This window comes from Mastomys coucha, unplaced genomic scaffold (assembly GCF_008632895.1).
Source record: "Mastomys coucha isolate ucsf_1 unplaced genomic scaffold, UCSF_Mcou_1 pScaffold9, whole genome shotgun sequence".
NCBI lineage: Eukaryota > Metazoa > Chordata > Mammalia > Rodentia > Muridae > Mastomys > Mastomys coucha.
Window position 1 is genome coordinate 21,443,822 of NW_022196915.1, and position 27,043 is coordinate 21,470,864.

Genomic DNA, 27,043 nt, shown 5'->3' on the forward strand with positions numbered 1-27,043 from the left:
AGGCTACAATTTTACTGACAGTGAATTTTAGAATGTATAATTGCTGATAAAGTAGATTGTTTAGGCACTTTTCAAAACATGGAAGAGCTCTTGGCAAACACAAATAAAATTGTTCGTTCTAGGGTGCTGTTTACTAGGTTATACATTATTTCTTTATTTAAAATATTTTAAATGGCTGACTATATTGGCACACATCTTTAATCAACACTTGGAAGGCAGGTGGATTTCTGTGAGTTCAAGACCAGCCTGAGCTGTATAGTGAATGCCAGGGCTATGTAGAGATCATATCTCAAAACAAAGAAATAAATAAATAGACATTAAATTAAAAAGTAAAATATTTTAAATATACTTATGAATTTTAAAGTATCAAGTTTGTACGTTGGAGGTCGTCTTTTGCATTTCGAAGTACTTGACAATTATGAGTAAGTTATTATGAGAGTGATGTCTTTATTTTATGATAAATTAGTAGTTTTTTGTTGGGATCCCCTATGTAACTTTAGCTGACGTGTACTTCACTATGTAGACCAGGATGTTTTTTAACTCATAGATGAGCCTGCCTTCTGAGTGTTAAAATTAAAGATGTGTTCTACATTCTGATCAGTACTTCTCTTGTTTTAAATATTGAAGCTATAGGTTGTACAGGTGTTTCTCTGTATCAGGGCTTTATAAACATTGCCACCTACAACTCATTTTTGCCCAGTAAATTTTAATGTGAACCTCAATATATTAGCTATACTAAATAGGCATATAATACAAAAAAGTTTTAAAATTGAACCCAAGACATAATCTTAACATTTTGATTTTTGTTTTGGTTGGTTAGTTTGTTAGTTTTTAGGGGTTTTATTTTGTTTGTTTGTTTTTGTTTTGTTACACAGGGTTTCTCTGTGTAGCCCTGGCTGTCCTGGAACTCACTCCATAGACTAGGCTGGCCTTGAACTCAGAAATCCGCCTGCCTTTGCCTCCCAAGTGTTGGGGTTAAAGGCATGTGCCACCACTGCCCGACTTGTTAGTTTGTTTTTTGAGACAGGGTCTTTATATATAGTCCTAACTGCCCTAGTACTTGCTTTGTGGACCAACCTTGCCTCAGACTCAGAGATCCACCTTATTTCTGCCTCCTGAGTACTAGGATTAAAGTTTGTACCACCATGCCCAGCTGTTAAACAGCAAATTTTAAAGTCAGTCATTCTGACAGTTTACAACCCAGAGGTATACCGGTTTGATACACACTGAGGAAACTATTAAAAGTGTTTGTTATATTTAATCAAGTGACTATTTTTATAAGATGAGAAAATTTTGTGCTATTATAGTATGTAACATAAAACAGACATGTTTCTTAGCTGTTTGAGCAGTGTGTGGCATGACAACACACATGATGCAAAATGTTCATGTTGTATCGTAGAACTAAGTGAATTCATTAAATGAGCCATGGTGATAACCGTTTCAAACAACACTTTAGGATTCATTATACATTTATATTTGATTTTTAATGAATTTGGTTATTGATAACACTGAAAAATTTTCTGTGCTGCTAACTTTTGTTGTCCTCATATTTAATTACATCTCTGTAGGTCAAAACTGGAGTTTAAGAAATTGTGTCCTTAGATGGCAAGATCTGTTTCATCTTTTTATATTTTAAGTTGTCAGGAAAAGTGTGGTATTATATAAATGAAAATTATGGAATATCATAGTCATTTTATATCCATTCCTTTTAGGTAACAGTGCATAATCCAGAGAATCAAAGCTACTTGATAGCCTATAAAGATTCACAACTCATTATTTCATCAGCTAAGTAAGTTTTATAAACTCTAATTGTTTATTTAAAACTCAGAAAATAAAGATGTATTCTATTTTTTCTTAAAATGTGTTGACTGAGTTTTATGAATACGTACATTATAGATAAAAAGTTAAGAGTGTAGATTCTTGAGGTAAAATGGTTTGGTGAGTATTGAAGCTCCTTTATATTAACCCTGGACAAATAACTTGTTCTTTATGGGAAGGGCAAGAATTGTGCCTAGGCACTAGGTTGGTTTTCATCACCAAACAAGTAGATATATCTTAACATATACTACCATATATACATTTTTTACAATGTATATAATACATAAAAGATGACATGTTTGTTAATACATTTGAAGTGATTTTAACATATATGTACAATATATATGAAAGAGTCAAATTCTTTATGTAAACCTAGTAGAACATTGCTTAGTATATAGTCAATGGTAAATATTTTAGGCCTTTTGTTTTGAAATGGATTGTAACTCCATTTTTGTCATTTATTTTATCTCATTTTCCAGATCTTTGTACATCTCCCTGTCTAGCCTTCATCACAATTAGGCTAATGTTGTCACCCCCAATGCTCCTGTGTCTCTAGTCCTGGTTCTGTCTGATTACAACAGCTTCTTCTTGGTATCACTGTCCTAGATTTTGCTCTCTCTGTCCTAGTTCTCTGGCCTTTATCTTAGCCATCATGCCACTGGGATTTAACTTACTCTGAGTCTCTGCTTTGAAAAGCGAATCTTAAATTGCAATTCTATATGACCCTTGATTGTCTTTGTAAATTTCCTTATAAAAACTATTTTAGTGTGAATGGTCTGGTTTATCTGTGTGTTAAGCTTTTATTTGGAGAGTTTCAAATTATGAGAAGTATAGGCTGAATAGTATGATTAAACTCTTATTACTCAGCTTGAATAAATAAATACATGGCTGAGCTTTGTTTCTGTGTATAACCTCATCTTTGTGTGTATGTGTGTGTGTTATTTTGAAGCAAACCCAAATGCTATATCATCTCCATTTCCGGTTTTATTGTGCTTTTGTGAATTTTATAGCACATGATTATCCTTAACATAAGCAATTCTTCCTTATCAAGGAACTTCCTTGAAGATTAAATGTTTCTCATTGCATTTTATTTGATAGGTGGTGGTTGGGTTGGTTGATTGGTTTATTTTGTAGTAGCAGTAGAGATGGAACCTATGCTTATACCAGCCAAGTGGTCATTCATTCCTACTCTGTTTTTTTAATTTAAAAAAAAGTATATTGTTCCTGCTCTTAAAGTTATTTTCTTATGCTTCTTAATCCCTGAGAATTGCCTTCATAAGGAAGTATTTGACAGATTTCATCTCTTGCATGGGGTTTTCTTGTGAAATGTCTTTAGAAGTGGTGATAAAAGTCAGAATTGGATGTACAGGTAAATAGCATTTACCTGTAGCTTTCAAGAAAACCCTTATAGGTACTTATTAATACTTAGCACAGACAGTTTAGTTACTAATAGCAACAGGGAAATTTTGTCAACATCCTCAAACATTAAAAAAGCAAATTGTTTGGGTTTGAACATAAAAGAACATCGTTCTAACCAAAGATTTGTAAAATATTAGGAACGTTATAAGATTTCCTCATTGCATATTAAAAATAAGCTAGGAATAGATTAAATGTATAGAATTTTTCTTTAAGGTTTTATGTGGTATGCAATTAATGAAAAATAAACTGACGTCAGTTTACTTGATCTGTGTTAGACTTGAAAAAAAAGTAGTGAATTTGATGGATGAAAGATGCTTTGGCAGCTGTAGAGATGACTCAGCAGGGAAAGATACTTGCAGTATAGACTTGACCAGAAACCATGCAAACCTTTAAGAAGTGCATCTACTCTACAGAGTTGTCTTCTGACCCCCATATGGGTGGTATGGAATCTTTGCTCACATACCCATCAAACACACTTATTAAAAATAATCAAAATTTACAGATAGACCTGTGTTAGCATTCTACTTCCTTGTTAGTATGTGTCAAACTTGGGAATCATTGGATGTAGCTGCCAGAAGACCTGTTAATGTTCCTCAATTAAAAATAATGACTTGTCTTAATGTATGTCAGGCATTTGATAGTCATCTTTATCAAGTGACCTTTATATATGATACTCTACTTGCTAAGAAAACATTCTCTTCCTTATTTGCTAAATAACAACTAAGTGGAACTGAGAACAGGCATTATTTCTTCAGGGCTTATAGGCGGGAGCATTGTGGTGATATATTTTGTATTTGAGGTGTCTATAAAATATAACAGCTCATGTGAGTAACACAAGTTCGTTTTATGGGGTTCACCCCCACCCCCTCCTCCTTCCTCCCCCCTCCCCTGTTGGTTGTTGTGGTGCTAATTGTTTGGTTTGAGACAGGATGTTATTCTTTTGTCCCAGCTAGTAAACTCCTAGGCTAAAACAATCCTTCTGCCTCAGCCTCCTCTATAGTGGGGATTATAAACATGAACCACCATGCTCAACATGGAATGGACTTACAACTTTAACTTTCTTTAGAGAGAAATTATAGTGATCAAGTATACCAAAATTTAGCATTTAGCAAAATTATTAGCACATGTGATACATTATTAGATATTAACATTGTAACTTTCAAAACAGGAAATCAAAACAAAAAACCCTGATCATTTTTTTAGGTCCCAGTAAAGAGAAATTGTCTAACTTTTATTATACCATAATATACATTTTATTTTCTCTTAAGAGCATTACAGCATTGTGAAGACCTGATTCAGCAGTATAACCGAGCTGAGAATAGCATATGTATAGCAGACAGTAAACCTCTGCCTTACCAGAATGTAACTAACCATGTGGGCAAAGCAGTGGAGGACTGCATGAGGGCCATCATTGGAGTATTACTCAATTTAACTAATGACAATGGTAAGTAGTAATTTCTTATTATGTCGCATTTGGAAATAAGCTATTCTATTTTTGATATAATGATTTATAATATTCCTTAATGTAATTACCTTACTCCTATAGTCATAAGGAACTCTTAGAATGCCTAGTAAATTAACCTTTAAATATCAAAACCCCATATTTCATTAAAGAAATAGTCATTTTAAGATTAAAATTTTAAATTAATGCTTAGTAGTTGAGTATAGTTATGAACACTATACTTCAGAGGGAGGCTAAGGCATGGGAGGCTAAGTGCCATGAGGTTGAAGTCAGTTTGAACTACAGAGCAAGGTTCAGGTCAAGCAGGATTAGAGTAAAACCAGGAGTAAGAAAAGAAAGGAAAGGAAAACAAAACTCAAGAACAAAAAAATCATTTTAACGTGACTATAAATGTTACCAGGAAGGTTTTTGTTTGCATTCTTCAGAGTGGGGCAGCACAAAGACAGGAGAACAAGAAGGACTCATAGGCACAGCGATGAACTGTGTCCTTCAGGTTCCAAAGTACCTACCTCAGGAGCAGAGATTTGATATTCGAGTGCTGGTGAGTTGAAGTGTGGTCACTTTGTAATTGTATTTTATTTTGTCTTTAGATGATGAAACTTTCTTTTAGTTTGGATTTAAGAATCTGTCATCTAATATATTCTGTGTTGTTTTGGTGGATCCTTATAAACATCTTCATATTTTTCTGTTCTTAAAACATCCTTCATAGACTTAGAAGTATAAACTGAAAATGGTGGTTGATAACTGAAGGAGCTAAGTGTGGCTCCTGCCTGTACTCCTAGCACTTTACAGGGTGGAGTAAGAGGATGGCCATGAGTCAAGGCCAGGCCAAACTACAGAAGTAGGAAGACAGTTCTGTGGTTCATTCAAGCCAGCTAAAAGAAAGAATGGTGTCGTACATAATGGTTGCAAGTGGAAAAATGCTGCTTAACATTTTACTTGACAATAAGTTATATTTATTATATTAAGTTCTTATGTGTGATGATTATATTTTTAAATGTTTTATAGGGATTGGGTCTACTGATTAACCTGGTGGAGTATAGTGCCCGGAATCGACACTGCCTTGTCAACATGGAAACATCCTGTTCCTTTGATTCCTCCTTCTCTAGTGGAGAAGGAGATCATAGTTTAAGGCTAGCTGGACAAGTTCATGCTGTTCAGGCTTTAGTACAGGTGAGGAGCAGTAACATAATTCCATATCATAATTCTACAAGGTTCACTGTGCACTCAGAAAATGAAAGAAGTCAAACTGACCTCCTCAGCCTTACTGTCCAGATTCCCTGACAGGGTCCCTAGGACCTTGGTGGGGGCTGGTTCTTGGACCAGTTTTGAGAAATGTTCTTTTGTTTTGTCAAAGTTATTATCCTGTACATATTGTCTTCAAAGTCTGTATATTTAGCACACCTCTTAATGTCGGCTTAGCATTTGATATTTAGATAATTCTCACTAGTAAATTAGTACTTTTCCCAAATAGTGCGAATGGGTATATTAGGTACTTTTTGTGTTGAACACCATAGCAACAAAAGGAAAAAGTAATTGAAGGCAAGGACTTTGGCATGTTCTCTTGTCTGTATGGATACCAAATAGATAGGAACTATATGAATAATCTTCCTTACATACTTCCAGTGATAAGAATGCTAATGATGTTAAGACCTAGTTCTTCCTGAGAACTTTTTTTCCTTTTTCTTTTTTTTGTTTTTGTTTTTGTTTTTGTTTGTTTGTTTGTTTGTTTTTTGTTTTTTTGAGACAGGGTTTCTCTGTGTCGTCGTGGAACTTACTCTGTAGACCAGGCTGGCCTCGATCTTAGAAATCGCCTTCCTCTGCCTCCCAAGTGCTGGAATTAAAAGGTGTGCACCACCACTGCCGGGCAAGAACTTTTGTATTTATTAATTATTTATATTTTAGCTTTGTCATTGTTCTGTCTTCCGGTTAATTCATCCAGTATGTGTAGGTTTGCTTATTAATTTGTTTTTTAATTTTTAGAAATGGGTGGATTTTTTTTTTTTAAGATTTATTTTATTTATTTTATGTGCATGAGTACACTGTAGCTGTACAGATGGTGGTGAGCCATTATGTGTGTGGCTGCTGGGAATTGGACTTAGGACCTCTGCGGCCCGCTCTTGCTCCGGCCCCGCTTGCTCCGGTGTAATTTACTGTAGCTGTCTTCAGACTCACCAGAAGAGGGTGATTGATCTCATTATGGGTGGTTGTGAGCCACCATGTGGTTGCTGGAATCTGAACTCAGGACCTTTGGAAGAGCAGTCAGTACTCTTACCTGCTGGGTCATCTCGCCAACCCCTGGGTGGGGGTTTTTTAATTTGTTTTTGTTTATTTTGTTTTTGTTTCCCCTTTAATTTTCTTGGAAGTGTTACCTGGATTAAAGATAATTATGAGACTTTCAATCTTGGAAACACAATATAAATTGTTACTAGATTACTTAAAACGGCATTTATACTTCAGTTTTGGTTTTCAGTAAATGTAGGACAAAAGCTTTTTTAAAACCAGATATTCTTATTTAAAACAAAATATCACACTATGTACATGTTAGTACTTGATGTCTTTAAATTTCTTTTTTTTTTTTACAATATCTTTCTAGTGTCTCCTGTGTCCCTCTCACTTCTTTAGTTATAATTGTTATATGTGTGTCTTTTACAATTGTGTGTGTATAAGTTTATAAATGCAATCATTTGAAATCATTTAGTGTTGGTCATGTGTGTTTAGTGCTGACCTCAGGATTGACTAACCTGTTGATATCTCTTTAATGATTTTCAAAAATAATTTTTGTCAGCTATTTCTCGAACGAGAGAGAGCAGCACAATTGGCAGAAAGTAAGACAGATGAATTGATCAAAGATGCTCCCACCACTCAGCATGATAAGAGTGGAGAGTGGCAAGAAACAAGTGGAGAAATACAGTGGGTATCAACTGAAAAGACTGACGGTGCAGAGGAGAAGCAGAAGAAGGAAGAGGAGGATGAAGAACTCGACCTTAATAAAGGCATGTTAATCTGATGTAGTAATATAGTCACAGTGAGAATAATGGGTTTTGTTTGTTTTTGTTTTGTTTTTGTTTTTGAGACAGGGATTCTCTGTATAGCCCTGGCTGTCCTGGAACTCACTCTGTAGACCAGGCTGGCCTCAAACTCAGAAATCTGCCTGCCTCTGCCTCCCAAGCGCTGGGATTAAAGGAGTACACCACCATTGCCTGGCTTTAGGTTTCTTTTTTTAAACATTTGATTCGCATATTTTTATAATTTAGTTAACGTCTTTATAGTTTGTCTAGTTAAGCTTTGGAATTTCAGTAATTCTTCCTGTCTTTGAGTATGGTGTGTGTCAGTGAGAGATCACTTTTCTTGTGTGGTACTTCTGCTTTACTCTGTAAAGAGCAACAGCTAAGTTGGGCATGATAGTGCACAGTTATCTATAATTCTAGCATGAGATAGGCTGAGGCAGAGGAATGTGACTTGGAGGTCAGCCTGGGTTTTTTCTAAATAAGACCAGGTTTCTAAAGCAGTAGAGGATGAGTATCTCAGGTTTTTTCTATCTGCCTCACCTTAAACTAAGGTATTCCATCAAAATTTACAGTGGTAGTTCTCAGAGCTTACTAGGGAAAGACTAATACATACCTAGCTAGAGGTACTATCTTTACTAATGAATTTATGGACTACCTACTATTTCTATGAATTATATTTACTTTATATGTAAATTCTGCAAAATAGCTATTTGTAACCAAACCTCTGAGATTTTTGGGCTTTCTTGTTTGGTTTATTGAGACACAATCTCTGTATAGCTCTGACTGTTCTGGAACTTGTTCTGTAGACCTGGCTGGCCTGTAATGGCCAAGAACTCCCTCATGAGTATTGGAATTAAGGCCTGGGCTGCCACTGCCCCACTAAGGTTCTGAAATTTAATATACTCAATATTTTCCACTTAGACTGATGCTGATCCTATTTTCTTTTTGTTAGCCTACTCCTTCCCTAAGTTTTGATACTCAATCTCTTACTTGAAGACCTGTAGTCCAATAATTTATTTCAGTTGTATGCATTTTGTGGCATTTGTCAGAACTATGTCTCTTGTTTTGATAGTCATACTCATAATATATGCAGTATATTATATATATGTGTGTGTGTATGTACATATATATGCATATGACTGCATATAGGCATTTCGTAGTCTTACTCCATCTTGTTTATCTGTGCATTGTTGTATCCCTTTGGGTTGTTTCTACTTTTTCACTAGTATAGTGATGTTAATTGTTTTCCAGTATGGTAACACCAACCTATCAACAATATATAAGGGTTCCAGTTTATTCACACCTTCAGGATTACTTGAAGGTTATTTTTCCTAGTCATTTTAATTGATGAAAACCTTTTTGTTTCATTTATAGCTCTCTAAAAACTGATTATTTGTAACATCTTTATTTGTTCTTTGGTCTTTTTGTATATATGATTTGGGGGGGGCTGGTTTTTTGAGACAGGGTTTCTCTGTATAGCCCTGGCTGTTCTGGAACTCATTCTGTAGACCAGGCTGGCCTCGAACTTAGAAATCTGCCTGCCTCTGCTTCCCAAGTGCTGGGATTAAAGGTGTGCACCACCACCACCCGGCTCCTTTTTATATATTTGAAGAAGTGTTTATTTGGGTCTCATGCCTACTTTTTAATCTTGTTATTAGTCTTTTGTTGTTAAATTGAAAGAATTCTTGATACATTCTAATCATTTTTACCAGATTAATGATTGTGTTACTTCCTTTATGTGAATTGCCTTTCACTTTGTTATTGGTGACCTTCTAAAAACCAATATTTGAAGTATATTGCAGTTCAGTTTTTATATTTGGGTCCCTTACTCATTTTGAGTTCATTTTTTTTAAAAAAAAAAAATTGAGATAAGGAATTGTACATCATTTTTAGTAGCCTTTAAGGTGATAAGAGTGTAATTGATGTTATGGGGTCTATATCAGCTTTGTACTGTAATAACTCCTTATTTCACTGTTTTCAGCCCTTCAGCATGCTGGCAAACACATGGAGGATTGCATCGTGGCCTCCTACACAGCTCTGCTTCTTGGGTGTCTCTGCCAGGAAAGTCCAGTAAGTAAATAGACTAGTTCAGAAGTACCTCATGTATCTTTAAAGATTGGTGCAACAGCTTCATGCCATTAATTACCTAATGCACTTAGTTTAAAACTTTTCCCTGTTCATACATACTTTTTATTTCAGAAGAGTGGCTGATTGTATAGTTATTTAAACAGTTTTATTTATTTCCCTGTGGAAGATGTCAAGAATATGTCGATAGCTTCCTTTAAAACTTCTTTTTAAAATAGAATGTGAACATCTTTATTTCCTTTGCATTATAGACTTTTATAGCAAGATTTGAGATGTAGTAGATTGTTGGTCTTTATGGCTTTTTTACAACTGATATACCAGTCAGACTCAAACTGTTAAAGATGATAAAAAGCATGCTGGGGGTTGGGGGGCTCAGGATGTAACTCAGTTACTAATGTGCTTGATTAGTGTGCCTGAAGCCCTGGGTTTGGACCCTATTATTACCTAGGCTGGTTATGGCAGTTATGCCTACAATTTGAGAAATGAAGGTAGTTGGATCAGAAAGATTATTCTTGGCTAAAAAGAGTTTGAGACCTACTTGAACTTAGAGACCTTGTCTCCCAAAAACTTAATTAAAATGCTTTTAATGTCATACCAAAGGATTTACATACAAGAAATTAAAATAAAGACTTCAAAGTATTTCTTGACCTTTTCGGGATCTTTCTAAAGAAAGAATGATTTTGTTATAACAAGGAAGTTCTTGGTATGGATGATTAAGTCCTTGTTGCTAGTACCTGTAGTTGATGTGAAAGAAGGGAGAGTTTAAAACCTATGCTCAGCTGGCCAAGTGAAATTTGACCCATTTTAGTGGCTCAGTGGAGTAACTTGTCCTGCACAGGTTTTATCATCCTTTTCCCTGGTTAAAAGCACTCAGCATGGGCTGGAGAGAGGGTTCAGCTGTTAAAAGCACTTGCTGCTTTTCAGGGGATTGGGGATTGGGATGTGATGGCACCCATGTCAAGTGGCTCATAACCATTTATGAGATTAGCTTCAGGGTGTCCAATGCTTCTGCCCTCTAACAGCACCTGCACTATATGCACATATATATACACATATATACGTATATGCGTACAGTTAAAAATTTTCAAAATACAGGTGGTGATGGCACATGCCTTTAATTCCAGCACTTGGGAGGCAGAAGCAGACAGATTTCTGAGTTCGAGGCCAGCCTGGTCAACAGAATGAGTTCCAGGACAGCCAGGGATATACAGAGAAACCCTGTCTCAAAAAACAAAAAAAAAAAACTAAACAAAAACAAACAACAACAACAACAAAATATATATATATATATATATATGTATAAAAAGCACTTGATATGGTCGTAAGTGACCATACTTAAGGTCCCATCTAATCAAATAATGTCCCACAGTACCTTCTCCTCGTTTTCTTTTTAAAGACATCCTTGGACTGAACATCTATCTGGTGCTAAGCATTGGGCCACATACTTTCCTCTTAACCAGTTTTAGGCTAGGAAAATGTTAGTAGCTTATGTTCATCAGGAGTTATCCCTGAGAAATATGTATCTATATAAGTTGGTAGTCACACAGAAATGGAGGTTCTAGGTATTGGACAGTCTGTTGAAGTTGGAAAAATCAAATCTGAACATCAAAACAACACTGTAAATAGGATATTGGAATCATTGTTAGTGTTCCCTTTGGAATATGTGACACAGGTAGATAAGTGAAAAGTCAGTAGTAATTGCCTTAATTTCTAATTGTTGTGATTAACCATTGGGACAGTCGTGTTTGAATGTGTTGGTAATGGATCTTTAAATTGTGTTTGTCTGACATATGACCATTATGGATATCTGTAGCTTTTGTGTCCCTAAAAGGGGGTTTCTGAATGTGTTGATGGTTTTGTGGAGTCTTACAGCCACTGATATGGTGTATTAGTTGCCTTGTCAATCCTTATAATTAGAAAACTCAATGCTACCACAAGTACAAAGTGAATTGGCTTTCCCATTGTGGAAGTGAAAGAGATAAAGCACACTTGTATACTTATGGGCAGTAAGCTGCCTTTGTTCTGTGGCCCCATGCTTAGGAAAGTCTGATAGCATAGCTACTTGACTACCCATTTGCACTTGTTACTTTGCAGTGGTCAGTCTCCTCGCTGCTGTTGTTGGTTCATGCCTCTCTTTATTCTTTGCACAGTGCCACAAGATCTAGCTTTCTTCAGAGCTCTTGCTAATCATGTAATTTATCTGTCTCTGTCTTGTCAACAGCAATAGAATGGTGGACTTACTTGCTACTTTAAGAACATACAATACAGTTAAGCCTGCTTCTCTTATTTAGCAATGCCAGCATGCCTTTTGGATAGCTATTACACTTTTCAAATAGTCCATGCTATATTATTTCTATTTACCTCCTATACTATGAATGTTGTAATGTCCTTTTTATGGCCACTATAAATGTTTAATTCTATATAGGAGTAAAAAAGAATTTGAACTAATGAAGGGCTTTCATTCACATCATGGGAGCTATTTATTCTTTATCATAGAGACATACATTTTTACTGAGCAGTCCTTCAGAGTTACCTCAGCCATTCTTTTCTCCACCATTATGGAGGTTTAAATGTGATGACTGGTACTAACTACTTTTGTAGATCATGGTTATTTTAGCAGGTTTTTAAATTTAAACTTCTGTGGATGGATGTTTTGCCAGTGTGGTAGTTTTCTTTTTATTGCTGTAAAAAGATCATGACCAAGAACTTGGGGAGGAAAAGGTTTATTTGATCTTAGAGTTTACAGTCCTCCATGTTGGGAAGTTGCCAGAAACTCCTAGGAATCCTGCTAACTAGTTTGCTCAGTTTTCTTTCTTATATAACCCAAGACCACCTGCCTGGAGGTGGTACTGCCTGCCCCTTCAGTTATCAATGAAGAAAGCACCCCATAGACTTGTCTACAGGTCAATCTGATGGAAGCAGTGTAATTGGAGTTCTTTTTCCCAAGGTGACTCTAGTTTGTGGCAAGTTGACAGAAAACTAATGAGCATACTCCACATGTATGTCTGTACATCAAGTATGTGTCTTTTGCCTGGAGACCAGAAGGGTATTAGATCCAGTGGAACTAGAGTTAGGGACAATTATGAGCCACTATGTATGTAGATGCTGGGAATCAAACCCAGATTCTCTGGTAAAACAGCTAGTGTTCTTAACTGTTACACCTTCTCTGTAGCCCCTATTTTAGGAGTTTATTACATCTTTTCTGATATACACATACATACACCCACACACATTAATAAAATAGAGAGGGTGCTGGTTTTGCTGATAATCAAATAAAAAATAATCACCTTTCCTGGATTTGCCCCATAATTTATCCCAAGTGATATGTTTTAAAGATTTAGTTAATTCTTCTCTTCTAATTTACCTTTGTAGCATGGAGAATTTTCTTTCATCTTTCTGTTTTATAAGCAGCTCTGTGCATAGAGTCTGTCTACATATTTAACTGTGCAGTTTATTTCAGACCTTTCTTTGCATTTTCAAAACTAAATATTCACAGATATTTCTTTGTAACTTTTGCTAGCTTTGTCATTTTCCATTTCTTTCTGTGGGTAGGGTGGTATGGAGTTGGGAATTGACCTGAATGTGCATGCACATAGGTAGGTAAGTGAATGCAGATTGGGAATAACCTATGTGTTTTGGGGTCCTTTGTAGGTGCTTAGGACAGGATATGTAGCAGAGCCAACAGCATCAAGTGAGTTACAGTATCATTTTCTACCACCAGCTTGACTGTCTTTAATCTGTTTCTTCAGATCAATGTAACTACAGTAAGGGAATATCTTCCAGAAGGAGATTTCTCCATAATGACAGAGATGCTTAAAAAATTCTTAAGCTTCATGAATCTTACCGTAAGTAACTTTTATTGTATATTGCAGTTTATATGAGTTTTTGATTATTTTTCCAGACAGTCTTAACACTGTAACCCAGGCCGGCAATCCTCATGTTTCAGCCATTGGACCAGCACTAGACCAGTGGGACTTGGCTAATTTGTGTGCTTTTCAATTTCAATGTAATATTTGACGGTGAAAATAATAATTCTATAGTGTTCCCTGTGGCAAAATATGTAACATAAGCAGCTTACAGAAAGGTTCATTTTGGTTTATAGTTCTAAAATATTTAATCGATTGTGGCAAGGACAGGGTGGAAGAACCAACCACCTACGGTAATAGAGAATAGAGATAATAATAGAGAATAGAGAATGCCTATGTATCTGCTTTCTCCTTTTATTCCAACTGTGCTTCTGGGCTGTGGGATGATGTTACCCACAAACAGAAAACTATTGTGGCAAAATGCTGTATTACTTAGGCAATGATTTAATTTCAGTGTACTCTTTACTAGGTAGACTTTATTTCATACTTTTTTTTTTTAACATTTTGTTAAGTATTAACCATCATTTCTCTCCTTTCTCTTAGTGTGCTGTTGGAACAACAGGCCAGAAGTCTATCTCTAGAGTGATTGAATATTTGGAACATTGCTAGCTGCTTTACCTTTGCTTCAGGTGCTTGGTAATGCTGGAGCTATCCTTAGACAAAGAAAAGACATGAAAGAAGTCCTTGAAGATATACCAAGAACATTCATCAGTATCATTCGTGTTTGGATTTTTATGATCACCTGATTTCTTCATCATGCATTCTGCGTTTGCTAAATGACAGTTACTACATCAATCTGCAGCTATCAAAAATGAGGGAAAAGGTTCAGGCTGTTAACAATCCCATGCAGTATTTAAATACACTTACTTGGCAGAGTCTACACCCTTCCCTTGTTTCCTTGCTTTATTTTGGGCAAGGTTTAAAGGGGGAAATTTGTGCTGCTGTTAGTGCAACTGCTGTGTATGTTGAGCCACTGTTGTCATGCCAGTCAGGTGCAAAGGCAGCTTAGCTACTGAGGTATTGAATGTTCTGAGGACATTCTAGACAACAGCTTAGGTCCTTTTTCAGGCTCATTTGCTTTTGCTTTTTGTTGAATGATTCCAATCGTAAATAAAGCTTTTAATAATTTTGTGAATTTTTTGGTTGTTGTTCCCTGAACTACTGTCTATATTTAAAATGAGATGGAATCCAAAGACACAAGGGATTAATAGTATATTTTTTTATTCTTGATTAGGTTTGGGTGTTGAACTATTTTTCACTTCTGAGACCATGACCATATTCAATGTCATACCATTATGTGTCATAGCTATAGGCACAAGAAAACAAATAACAGTTTGAGGGAATATTATATTATATAAGATAATGTGCCCTGTTAAAGGATTAATTAAGCAAAAATAGACAAACCCAGGGTAGTTTACACTTAATGCTAGGGAGGCTCTTGAAACATTGTTAAGTTTTGAGGGAAGTTCTCTAGATATATTTTCTAATGTTCAGTTCAGTAAATATAATAAGGAAGCTAAAACACCAATGTGGAATCCGTTTTTCCAGATAGCGTGTATATTCTTCTATAGAGTGACAGGATCAATTGCATAAACGCAAAGCCTTAAAATTGCTGGTGTAGAGAAGACCCTTTTTTATTCAGATTCTATGTTCATAGAGCAATTGTTTAGAAAACGGTTGTGGAACACACAGAACATGGTTTATAGGGTAAATTTCATAGCTGTTTTTTTTTTCTTTTTTTTTCGTATTGTTCAGACCACTGGTTATACATTTTCTCCCTTTTTATTAATTAGCCTGAGGGCAGGCTTTCCAGAGATGTTTCATTAATACTTTTAATTACCTTTCAGATAGTTACATCATGTTTCTTCATTGGATTTGTAAAACTTGAAGCCATAAAAATATTAGTTTGGTGTGTATTGGGGAAAATAGCTAAAAGTCTAATTTTGACTCTTTTTAGACTTTGTTATTTCCTTGTATAAAGTAACAAACCGGGGCTCTTGTATCAGTGCCAGCTGTAATGTTTTTTAAATGCAGTGGCTGCCTTCTATTGTCTTCCTATTTTTGATAATGCAGATTGTTGGGAAATCTATAAGGAAGTAACTGACTCTAGGCAAATTGTTTTCTTCCTTCTACCCACCCAAACCCCTACCCATCACCTTTTAGGAACACAGTATGCCAGTGTAATGTGGGAACCATTGAGACTGTATTTGCCCTGAGTACCAAACTAATTTAGTGAACTTTTTTTTTTAAAGCATACTGGTAAATGATGTCCACAAATATCCTTAGATATATTTTAATTAATTGTTTTAAAATACATTGATATTTATTAATCATTGGATTTGGGGAACAGATTTTTGACTGTGGCAGATGGTAAGGAACAGAACAGTTAATAGCTGGATGAGATCAATCAGGGCGAATTACATTTTTTCTGTTACACTGGTGATCATTTGATAATTGATTTACCTCAGTGTTTAACAGTTTTTGTTTTGTTTTAAAAATACTAACTAATTGTCAAGCACTGATGAGATGCAGGTTTGGTGGGGTGGGCTGTGAGGAAGACCTCGCCTTACCAACTGTGGTGCGTCTCTGTGTTTTAGCCTCAGAGAACTCTCATTCTAGGGTACTTGAGGCTGACTTGCAAAGTGACTAAAGTTTTAAGGTAACCTTTTTCCATTGTAAATATTTCTGTAAATACTACCAGTTGGATATTAGAACAGTAGGATACTTTTCTGAATCCAATCCTATTTTTATTTTATACAGTATTTCTCAGCTGTGATCTTTGGAGCAAAAGCCAACGGCAGGAAAAAATAGTTTGTACCAGTTTCATGAAGTATGTCTTTGGGTTTTTGTAAATAATTTTAACTCAAATAAAATTGCTACTTTAAATACACATGTTGTCTTTAACATAAGTCTATTGACCTGTTTTGGAGGAAGAAGTCTCAAAACTTGATAAGGCCAGCACACCGTGTCATTTGAGCATAAGTGTCCAATTTTTCTTAAATACTTTATGTACTTCTAAGTACTGGTCAGAATGGATGTAACCAATTAGTACTTTGGGCTGGTTAGGGATTGTGGTTTTCTGAGTGTATAGTTAAATCCTTAGAATGCCCTCTATGTTACTTGAAAACTTTTGGCTTTCTGAATATGACTAAATTTCTTTGCTTTTGAGGTTTGATAGCCATTTTTTTAAGCCTTTAAACTATTTTCTTCATGTCAGCCTTAAAGATTTTTACATTTACAAGTAGATTTCTCAACCTTGCCTTGCTTGCTGTAGTTACAAGATTAGATTTCAGGATTTTCCCCTGAATTACCCACTTCCTCTCCCCATTTATACACATATATAAGTGTAAGACATGTGTGAGAGTGGACAGATGATCAGGTTCTTGACTTGAAAAGACCTAAATCACACACATGGAGTTTGATTCCCAGCTCTGGTAGTTGCTGTTTTTTTAAGAGCAAATTCTGATTCTTCATTAGCAAATGCTAATGAAGTATTGATATAAGACATAATTTAGGCCAGATTGATGTATTTCTCCAAAGAGCATATTGTAATCATGAGATGTAGAGTATACAAAAGATTTATTTATTTTCTGTGTATGAGTACACTGCTGCTGTCCTCAGACACACCAGAGGAGTGCATTGGATTCCATTACAGATGGTTGTGAGCCACCATGTGGTTGCTGGGAATTGAACTCGGGACCCCTGGAAGAGCAGTCAGTGCTCCTAACTACTGAGCCATCTCTCCAGCCTAGAGCAAATTCTTAAAACTATAATTTACCCAGTTTCCTTTATTGAAAAATGGGAGACAGTACCAACCTACTTGATGGTTGTGTAGATTAAATAAATGTGAAGAATTATAATGTCCCAAATTTAATGTTTAGTAAGTGTTCGTTTTTAACAGTTTTTTTTTCCTTTTACTATTTAACTGTAAAAAGGTAAAAATGTTCTGAAAATGAAATAGCATACTTGTGACTACTAAGGGTATCATATGTAATGTTGGTGCCTCACATCGCTATAGTTGATGGTTTGTACTTCTAACACCAAGAGTCTCCAAATTACTATTTCCAAACTTGGTCTTGTTAATCTCTTCATATTGAATCATGAGACAGGGAAATTGAGTAAACTTTAATGCTTTCTAAAATGTTTCAGGTTTTTTTTTTTTTTCCTTAGAATGATCAAAAAGAGGTTTGGACAACTGTTGGTGGTCTCCAGATGGAGATATAATTAAGTACTTTCATGTAGAGTGTCTTTGAACAAACTCTTGAGTATTTTGATCAAACCTTTTTCCTTGTCTGACTTCTGTGTATGTGTAGTTTGAATTCTCAAAGTGCCATGTGCTGCTTTAAGGAACATTTTCATTCTACCTAGATTGTACATCTCTAAGAATTTGCTTGCTGACTAAAATCATACTACAGAGAGTACATATGCCAAACATGACCAGAATATCTATTGATAATGATAGTTATAGTGAACGTAGATACACTAACCATTCCAGTTAAGGCAGAGATTTTGAGGTTGAACCAGGAGATACTAACTGAAACTGCACTGTTACAGGATTTGTTGATTTAGTGGATTGTGGTGAAGGTACGTATCATCATGCTCAGAGAGAGCAAACAGAACAGAAAACTGTAGATACAGCTTGAGTTTCTAAAGTTATCAAAGTAGAACACAAGGCAGAGAAGGAAAAAAAGTAACAAAAACTAGCAAGATATAACCAAACAGGCTTGTGCAAGTTGTCCTCTAACTCACACAAAAGTAAATGAAAACAAAACATCAGAACAGAGAAAAAGTAAATTCTATCTCTGCAAGAGGAATATGCTAATGATGTCTCCTAAATGTCCTGGTATCTAATTGTATTAACTCAAAACTCATTAAAGGGTGAGAATGTGAAACAACCAAGAGATGCTGAATTTAAATGACATGTTGAAGTAAAAAAAAAAAAATACACAATGTAAATGCTAATGAAGTATTGATAAAAGACATAATTTAGGCCAGATGTATTTCTCAAAGAGCATATTGTAATCATGAGATGTGGAGTATACAAAAGAATACAACGTACTAATACCACAGAAATTTTTATAAGGTGATAATAACAATGGTACAGGTAGGTAAATTCACAACCATAGTTTCAGATTTTAATACAACTTTAGCAAGTAGTAATAATAGTCTACAGACACCATGACCAAGGCAACTCTTACAAGGGCAGCATTTAATTGGGATGGGTTACAGGTTCAGAGGTTCAGTCCAGTATTTTTAATGCCAGAGCATGACAGGTCCAGGCAGGCATGGTGCAGGAGGAGCTGAGAGTTCTGCATCTTCATCTGAAGGCTGCTAGGAGAAGGCTGGCTCCCATGTGATTAGAAAGAGACAGTGGCACACTTCCTTCAACAAGACCACACCTAAGAGTACCACTCCCTGAGCCAGGCATATTCAAACACCACATTCCACACATGAGTCTAAAGGGGCTAGTCATAACATAATAAAAACTATATTCAGTCCAACTTCCAAAGTCCCCATAAGTCTATAGCAGTCTCAACAATCTTAAAAGTTCAAAGTCTCTTCTGAGATTCATCCACTTAACTGTAATCCCCAAAGCAAGACAGGAAAGCAGCTGGGCAAACTCCAAACTCTGCATCTCTGTGGCTGATGTCAATTTGGTCTTCACATTTCCAACTCCCTTTTCATTTTTGTTGACAGCAACAAACTTGTTTTTCCTGGTCTGATTCCACTGCATGTTAACAGCTTTCCTCAACAAGTATCACATGGCTCTGGCATCTTTAACATCTTGGGGTCTGTAAGTCAACTTCAACTTCACAACTTGATTCAATATCTGGGAACCACACGTGATCTGGGCTCCTCCAAAGGGCTTGCATCACTTCTGCTCTGCCCTCTGTATCACTCTAGGCTCTGGTTGACTCCAATCCACTGCTGCTGCTGTTCTTGATGGTCATCCCATGGCACTGGCATCTCCAATATACTGGGCTCTTCTGTTGCAACTAGGCTTCACCAATAGCCTCTCATAGGCTCTCTTCATGTTGCTAAACCTCAACTTCTTTGCATGACCCCATCAGTCCTGTGCCATGAACTGCAACTAAGACTCCACCTTTACCATTGGCCTCTCATAGTGCCAAGCCTCAGCTGTTCCTCATAACTCCTTCATACCTTCAAAATAAATATTACCTTGGTGACTCTTACACATTACCAAGTTGAGCTGCAGCAGGAGGCACAGCCTTGGCTATCTTTGGAAAACAGCTGTTTTTATAGTCTCAGAATACACTTCTCAGAAGATTTCATCTGTCTCTTCTTCATCTCTGCTAATTTCTTAGCTCCAGCTAACAAGCTTCAATTATCCCAGTAGTCACTTCTGTTTTTTGACTAACACCAGAGCCACATGGCCAAAGCTGCCAAGTTCTGCTGCTTGCTGGAGCTAGAACATGGCCCCCTGTTCTGTTACATTATCACCAGCTTTCTGCTTTCCAACTCCTTCACTGCCTAAGTTTGGCTATCCTAGAACTTGCTCTGTAGTTTGACCATGAACTCAGAGATCTGCATGGCTCTGTCTTCTGAATGCTGGGATGAAAGGTGTGTGCCACCACTCCTGGACTTTAGCTTTCCTCTACTTGGAACTTGTTCTGTACCAGGCTGGCCTTAAACTCAAGAGATCTGCTTGCTTCTGTCTCCTGGGATTAAAGGTGTGTACCACCTTGTTTGGACCTAAGCTTAGCTGGGTGAAATCTTGAACATAAGATTCATTACCATTTCACTTCTTGGTGCCCCTTTTTTACTCGAACCATACCTTTCTCAGCTTGCTCCTTTTCATTAAAAAATGCTCTTCATCAGACTAAGCCAGAGAACAAAGCCTCTGCTGGGGTTTTTGTGACTTCCTTTATTAATAAATAAACCTCTTTACCTTAGCCTCAGATAGACTCTTTAGACAAGGCAAAAAGCAGCCACATTCTCCACCAAAATACTACCTAGTATCTTTAGGCCACATACTGAAATTCTTCATTGAAACCACTTGGGCCAGGTCTGCACAATTCAAATCACTCTCAGTAAGGAAGTCTTCAATATGCCTTCTAGGATAGCCCCTTAAGTCCTACTTAAAGCATTTCACTGCTTTCCAAATCCAAAGTCCCCAGATCCACATTCTTCCAAACAAAAGAATGGTCAGACCTATTGCAGCAACAACCCAGTCCCTGGTACCAACTTCTGTCTTAGGGTTTTCATTGCTATGAAGAGACATCAAGACCAAGACAACTTTTATAACATTTAATTGGTACTGGCTTACAGGTTCAGAGGTTCAATCCATTATCATCAATGCAGGAACATGTCAGGGTCCAGGCAGGCATGGTGCAAGAGTTGCTGAGAGTTCTACATCTTCATCTGAAGGCTGCATGAATTACCTTAATCTAATATTCATACAAAATTACATTGAAGCCAGGCAGTGGTGGCACATGCCTTTAATCCCAGCACTTGAGAGGTAGAGGCAGGTGGATTTCTGAGTTCGAGGCCAGCCTGGTCTACAGAGTGAGTTCCAGGACAGCCAGGGCTACACAGAGAAACCCTGTCTCGAAAAACCAAAACCAAAACCAAAGCCAAAACTAAACAAGCAAACAAACACAAAAAAACAAGAAAGGAAGGAAGGAAAGAAAGAAAGAAAGAGAAAGAAATAAGTATAATAAACTTGAAAACAAACTGAAAAGCATTTTTTTTTAAGTAAGTTAAGCGCTTACAATCAAACAAAAACTGCCAATGCTGGGAATGAAAGATGAAATAATACAGAGCCTATGGATGTTCAAAAAATAAGATGTTACAAATAAACATCTTTACAACTATAATTTCAAAATTAATTGAGAAACTTAGAAAACTGACAAGGTCAGGCCAGGTTCTGTGGTATGTATGTGTAAGCAGCATTTGGGAGGTGGACACAGAAGAACCAAGTTTCAAAGGCTGTGTTTAGGGAGATGGTTACTTGAGATACTGTCATAGAAAAATTTTGTGTGTGTGTGTGTGTATGTTGAACATTAACAACCAAAGCAACATGTCCCCAAAGTTACTAGTCCCACAGAAATGGTTTCCAATGAGAGATGAAATCCTAGACAAAGAATTAAAAAGGATAATTATAAGTACATACAATGAAATCAAGAGGGCACAATTCTAAGAGTACAATCAGCCAACTGAAATAAAGAAATTGATAGGAGTTATAAATGCAGAAGTAATGTAGAACTAGAAAGACAGGAATTACTGGAAATGGAAAGCAGCAAATTAAAAGGTTTTAGGAGTTACTGATAGAATGCATCAAAGATTGGACTGAATGTTGGAGATAGAAAGCAAGGTAGATGAAATTTCAGACAAAGATAAAGTACAAATAAGATATATGGAACACTAAAGACCAAACCTACAAATTCTGGATCTGGAAAAATGAGAATTTTATGCTGGAGGAATGGAAACCATTATTTTTAAAAACACAATTTTGTTGAAGTTTCCTTAATTCTAAAGAGATGCCCATTCAGGTACAGGAAGCATAACACCAAATAGATAAGAATAGAAGAAACCTTCCTGTGTCAGTTAAAAACTAAATACACAGCCGGGCGGTGGTGGCACACGCCTTTAATCCCAGCACTTGAGAGGCAGAGGCAGGTGGATTTCTGAGTTCGAGGCCAGTCTGGTCTACAAAGTGAGTTCCAGGACAGCCAGGGCTACTCAAAGAAACCCTGTCTCGAAAAAAACCAAACCAAACCAAAACAAAACAAAACAAACAAACAAAAAACCTAAATACACAAAGTATTGACAGCTTAGAGAAAAGCACCAATTCAAATATAAAGACACACCCATTAGAATAACACCTCATCTCTCTCAATAGAAATGTTGAAAGCCAGGAGGGCTTGAGATGATGTATTTTAAGCTCTAGAGTACAATAAGTGTCAACCCAGACTACTATACCTAGCAAAACTATCACAACTGAAGAAGAAACAACCTTTCTGTGAATTCATGATTACGAAGCTAGCTCAACAAAAGATACTTGAAGTAATCCTTTAGACTGAAGAGAAAGATAAACACATCATGGAAGCTACAAGAAAAAACAGAAAGAAAAAAAAAAAGCACCAGTAAGCAAATGAGGCAAAGGAAAATACCAAATGATTAGAAATTAATATTAAGAAATAGGCTGGGTGGTGGTGACGCACGCCTTTAATTCCAGCACTTGGGAGGCAGAGGCAGGTGGATTTCTGAGTTCGAGGCCAGCCTGGTCTAGAAAGTGAGTTCCAGGACAACCAGGGCTACACAGAGAAACCATGTCTTGAAAAAACCAAAAAAAAAAAAAAGAAAGAAAAAGAAAAAAGAAAAGAAAAGAAATAGACTGCTAGGTTGTATTCAACAGGATCTATTTGTTATCTTCAAGAAATGCACGTGACCATCAGATGCAACTTTAGTATAAAAAGAAAGAAAAAGATATTTTAAGCAAATGCTTCTAATAGATAACAAAAATTGACTTCAAAACTATAACCTAAATAAGGTCACTTTATAGTAAGTGTCTCCCCAATAGTTTTGCTGCACTGTGTGCTTTGGGCTAGCAGGCCTGGAACCCCGTTTCTGCTTCCCATCTCATATGAGTGCTGGGGTTACAGATGTGTGTCACTGCATCTGACCTTTTTGTATGGGTTCTGGGGAGCAGCCTTCAGTCGTAAGGCTTGAGCATCAAGCATCTTTACTCCTTGAGCCATCTAGTTGGTTATCAAGACATGTTAAAAATATAGTGATGGAAACATCAGGTAGGTGGGATACAGCAGAATGGGAGATGCCTTCACTATAGGTCTCAGATTGTTAGGACATTCTTATAATTTGAGGTGATGGAAGCCAGGGTTCTGTACATTATACAGGAATGTACCTAATGGTCACAGGATATGAGGTCACACACAGAGATTGGTCTTAAATAGATATTTTTGGGAAATAAGGTCTCAGGATAATTTGGTTCCAACCTATAACATTCCAGCTCCCCACAATCATGGACATTCTAAATAGTCAATCAGCCTTGTAGAATGTTAAACACAGATACTGTGTTCTCTTCAGTTCCTGAGAACTTCAGTTCACAAATCTCATACTAGAAGAAAAAAGCTAAAGTACTGGCATCAGAGAAGCCAGAGAAGAAACTTTCTTCTGAGAGGACAGGGTTAGCCAGAGCCAGAATCCAGGGTGGGCTGCAAACTGGCAGTTTGGGAGACTAGGCCTAAATTTCCATTTTCCCAGAATGAGAAAAGTCCAAAACAAGTCAATTCCAGGAAAACCCACCCCTCACAGGCAGCCAATCAGGAAGCTACCCCACCACCTAGCCTGAGCCAACCTCGTGGGCAGTCAATCAGGAGCTGTAGACACTACCTACCACCTAGTTTGAGCAAAGTATAATTAATCAGCAAAAGCCCCCCAAACCCCCCAGAGCCATAACCAATCACAAAGGCACCTACCTATACCCCTCACTCCTACCCTAGCAGGCTTGAAATTGACCCTGGAAAGTCCACACCTCTGTCTTCCATCCTGAAGTATGGTGGACCCCTGCATGCAGGTTCCCTGCAGAATAAATGCTCTTTGCTGTTGCATACTATTTGGGTCTGGGCTATCATTCTTTGAAAATCACAGACCCTTACATCTCCTAGGAAGAGATATCACACAGTTCTGACAACCTGTTTTTTTTTTTTTGTTTTGTTTTGTTTTGTTTTTGTTTTTTTGTTTTTTTGAGACAAGGTTTCTCTGTGTAGCCCTGGCTGTCCTGGAACTCACCCTGTAGACCAGGCTGGCCTCGAACTCAGAAATCTGCCTGGCTCTGCCTCCCAAGTGCTGGGATTAAAGGTGTGCACCACCACTGCCCAGCCTGACAACTTAATATGTGTATAAGCCCCAGGTCGTCTTTGCCTCATCCTGTTATACTGCTACAGAAGAGGATGAGGAACCAGGAGTTTATGTCTCCTCACTTTGGCCAAATTGGGGTGGGGCAGGGATCCATTTTTCTCTATCAGTTTGTTTTCTAGTTTCTTATAAGATGCAATGAGGTTATGAATCTAAATAAATGTGACCTGAACTGTCAGGTTTGGAGGAACATGACGTGTCTGACCGTGTGTGTTTCTGGCATTCTCATATAATAAACACCGGGAAAGATGAACAGTGTATGCTGCTTGAGGTTGCTAGTTGCCAGGAGGACCTCAGAGTTGAGCACTGGTGCTGCGGGGAAGAAGTTGCTAACATCATTTTAGGGTGCTTCTTTTGAGTTTAGGTATGGGAGTGGAAGTGATCCCTAAGAGCAGGAACTGGGTAGATCTTACCCCAACTGACAGTTGGATTGTTACATAACTTCAGTGATCTGCTCTGGCTTGGGTTTTACGTGCCATAATTTTAAACATGTGCACACTGTAAGGTGGTAAATAGGGGATTTCCCTTGACTGGTTGTTTCAGAGACAGATTGCTCACTGTGCTTATATCATAGCCTTCTCATCTCTTCCTCAAAGACCAAAAATTACAGAGAGTGGCAGGATGTTGGCCTACAGGGAGGGAAAGAACGTGTTGTTCCAAGGGGAGTTTCCCAGGGACACTGGTACCTGATAGTTCCTACCATACTATGTTATATCAGATGTTTCTAACTAGCCGTTGTTCTATCTGTTGACTTTATTGCAGTCTTGGTTCTGAATACACAATATGCATGCACAGGCCATGCTTCATGCATTGTAATGCCACCAAAACAAACAAACAAACAAAACAAAACAAAAAAGCAACAACAAAAAAAACCAGAAAATGAAAAATAGAAGAAAAACTGCCTGAAACACCTCGGTTCATATTAGAGTCTATTACTGTAAGATATGATTTGCAGTGCTTGTATTATATAAATAAAGCTTTCTGTTCTTACAGAAAAAATACTTACACAAAACGAAACCTTTTACCATTTGGCAGCACAGCATTCTGAAGTTAGTATATCTTTGGACTGTAATATCCTAGAATGTTTGATTTTAAAATTGTGGGTTGAGGGCTGGGGATGTGGTTCCGTTGAGAGAGTGTTTGCCTAGCAAGAATGGCCTGGGTCCATTTCCCAGTGCCACGTAGAACTGGACATGGTGTTACACACCTGTAATCCTAGCTAGCACTTGGGAGGCAGAGGTAGGATGATCAGAAGTTCCAGGTCATTGTTGGCCTGGGTTTTAGGAGACCCTGTCTCAGGACAATGACAACAATGACAATGACGAGAACAACGGCAACACCAATAACACCTCCCTGCTGCTGGAGTTGCTGATTCTGAGTTTCATTAAAATGGAAACCATCAAGATGGCTAGTTTGACAACCTGAATTTGATTTTTAAAACCCAAGGACAGTGGAAGCTGAGAACTGACTGGTACACCCATCACTGCCTCACCGCGCGCACACACACACACACACACACACACACACACACATACACACACACACACACACACACTTTGCTCAGTGAAGTTTGCTTTGTGATTAAGACAGAATTTCCAATAATTTCTGAAATCGCTGTGAGCACACATCTGCCATTTTATACTATGTTTTTATGCAAACTGATACCATCAGCACAGAGAACTGTAAAATAAAAAGTTGGAACCTGTAGATGCTCTGCATCTTTCAGTGTTACATACTTAGCCAACATTTAATTCTTTATGCAAAAATAAATGAGCACATTTGCCTCATTAGAATACAGGTTTTCTTTTGTCTTTACTAAGTAGTAGAATTATGTGTGTATCATGGACTTAAAAAAAAAAAAAACTTTATGAGCTACTGTCAGCAAATGATTTGTATACCTACGTTATATAATTGTACCTCCAAGGTCAAGCAGAAACTGAGCCTGATGAGATGGCGCAGTCACTAACGTGCCTATTGTCAAGCTTGATAACCTGCATTCTATCCCTGTCCCATAAGGCCGAAGGAGAGAACTGATACATACCCTCACGTTGTCATCTCACCTCCACATGCAAGCCACGCTGTGTGCATACTCATGTGCACATACATATACAATCAATTGATCAATCAACCAATCAATTATTCAAGGTAATAAAATAATTTCTCATGTATATAGAGAGAATATCTTATGTCTGTATGGTTGTGCACCTGTCAACAATAAATCTGATAGCCTATGGCTTAGGCAGGAAATAGGGGGTGGGATATCCGGGAGGCAGAAAGAATTCTGGGTGCCTGGAGCAGGAGATTCCCCTGGGAAGACGTAACAAGACAGACACATGGTACCTGAGCACGGGTAACCAGCCACATGACAGAATGTACATGAAAAGAAATGGGTTGTTATAAAGTATGACCTAGTCAGAGAAGAACCTAGTTATATGGCCAAGATATTTGTAAATATATTTTGAGTGTGAGTCTTAATTTCTGGG

At 37.2% G+C, this 27,043-nt stretch overlaps 1 protein-coding gene across 3 annotated transcripts in view; it reads left to right on the forward strand.

Moving 5' to 3' along the window:
* The window catches only part of Wapl (WAPL cohesin release factor), a 68,104-nt gene extending 51,553 nt beyond the window's left edge, over positions 1 to 16,551 (forward strand). For 2 of the 3 annotated variants that reach the window (XM_031362909.1, XM_031362911.1), the window contains exons 12-19: positions 1,713 to 1,789; positions 4,506 to 4,681; positions 5,125 to 5,240; positions 5,708 to 5,872; positions 7,488 to 7,695; positions 9,692 to 9,780; positions 13,545 to 13,640; positions 14,205 to 16,551. In XM_031362909.1, the coding sequence (XP_031218769.1) occupies positions 1,713 to 1,789; positions 4,506 to 4,681; positions 5,125 to 5,240; positions 5,708 to 5,872; positions 7,488 to 7,695; positions 9,692 to 9,780; positions 13,545 to 13,640; positions 14,205 to 14,270 (993 nt within the window). In that variant the 3' untranslated portion in view covers positions 14,271 to 16,551. The remainder of the gene's footprint in view (positions 1 to 1,712; positions 1,790 to 4,505; positions 4,682 to 5,124; positions 5,241 to 5,707; positions 5,873 to 7,487; positions 7,696 to 9,691; positions 9,781 to 13,544; positions 13,641 to 14,204) is intronic. The other variant, XM_031362910.1, reaches the window with a different exon arrangement.
* Positions 16,552 to 27,043: the final 10,492 nt, after the last annotated feature.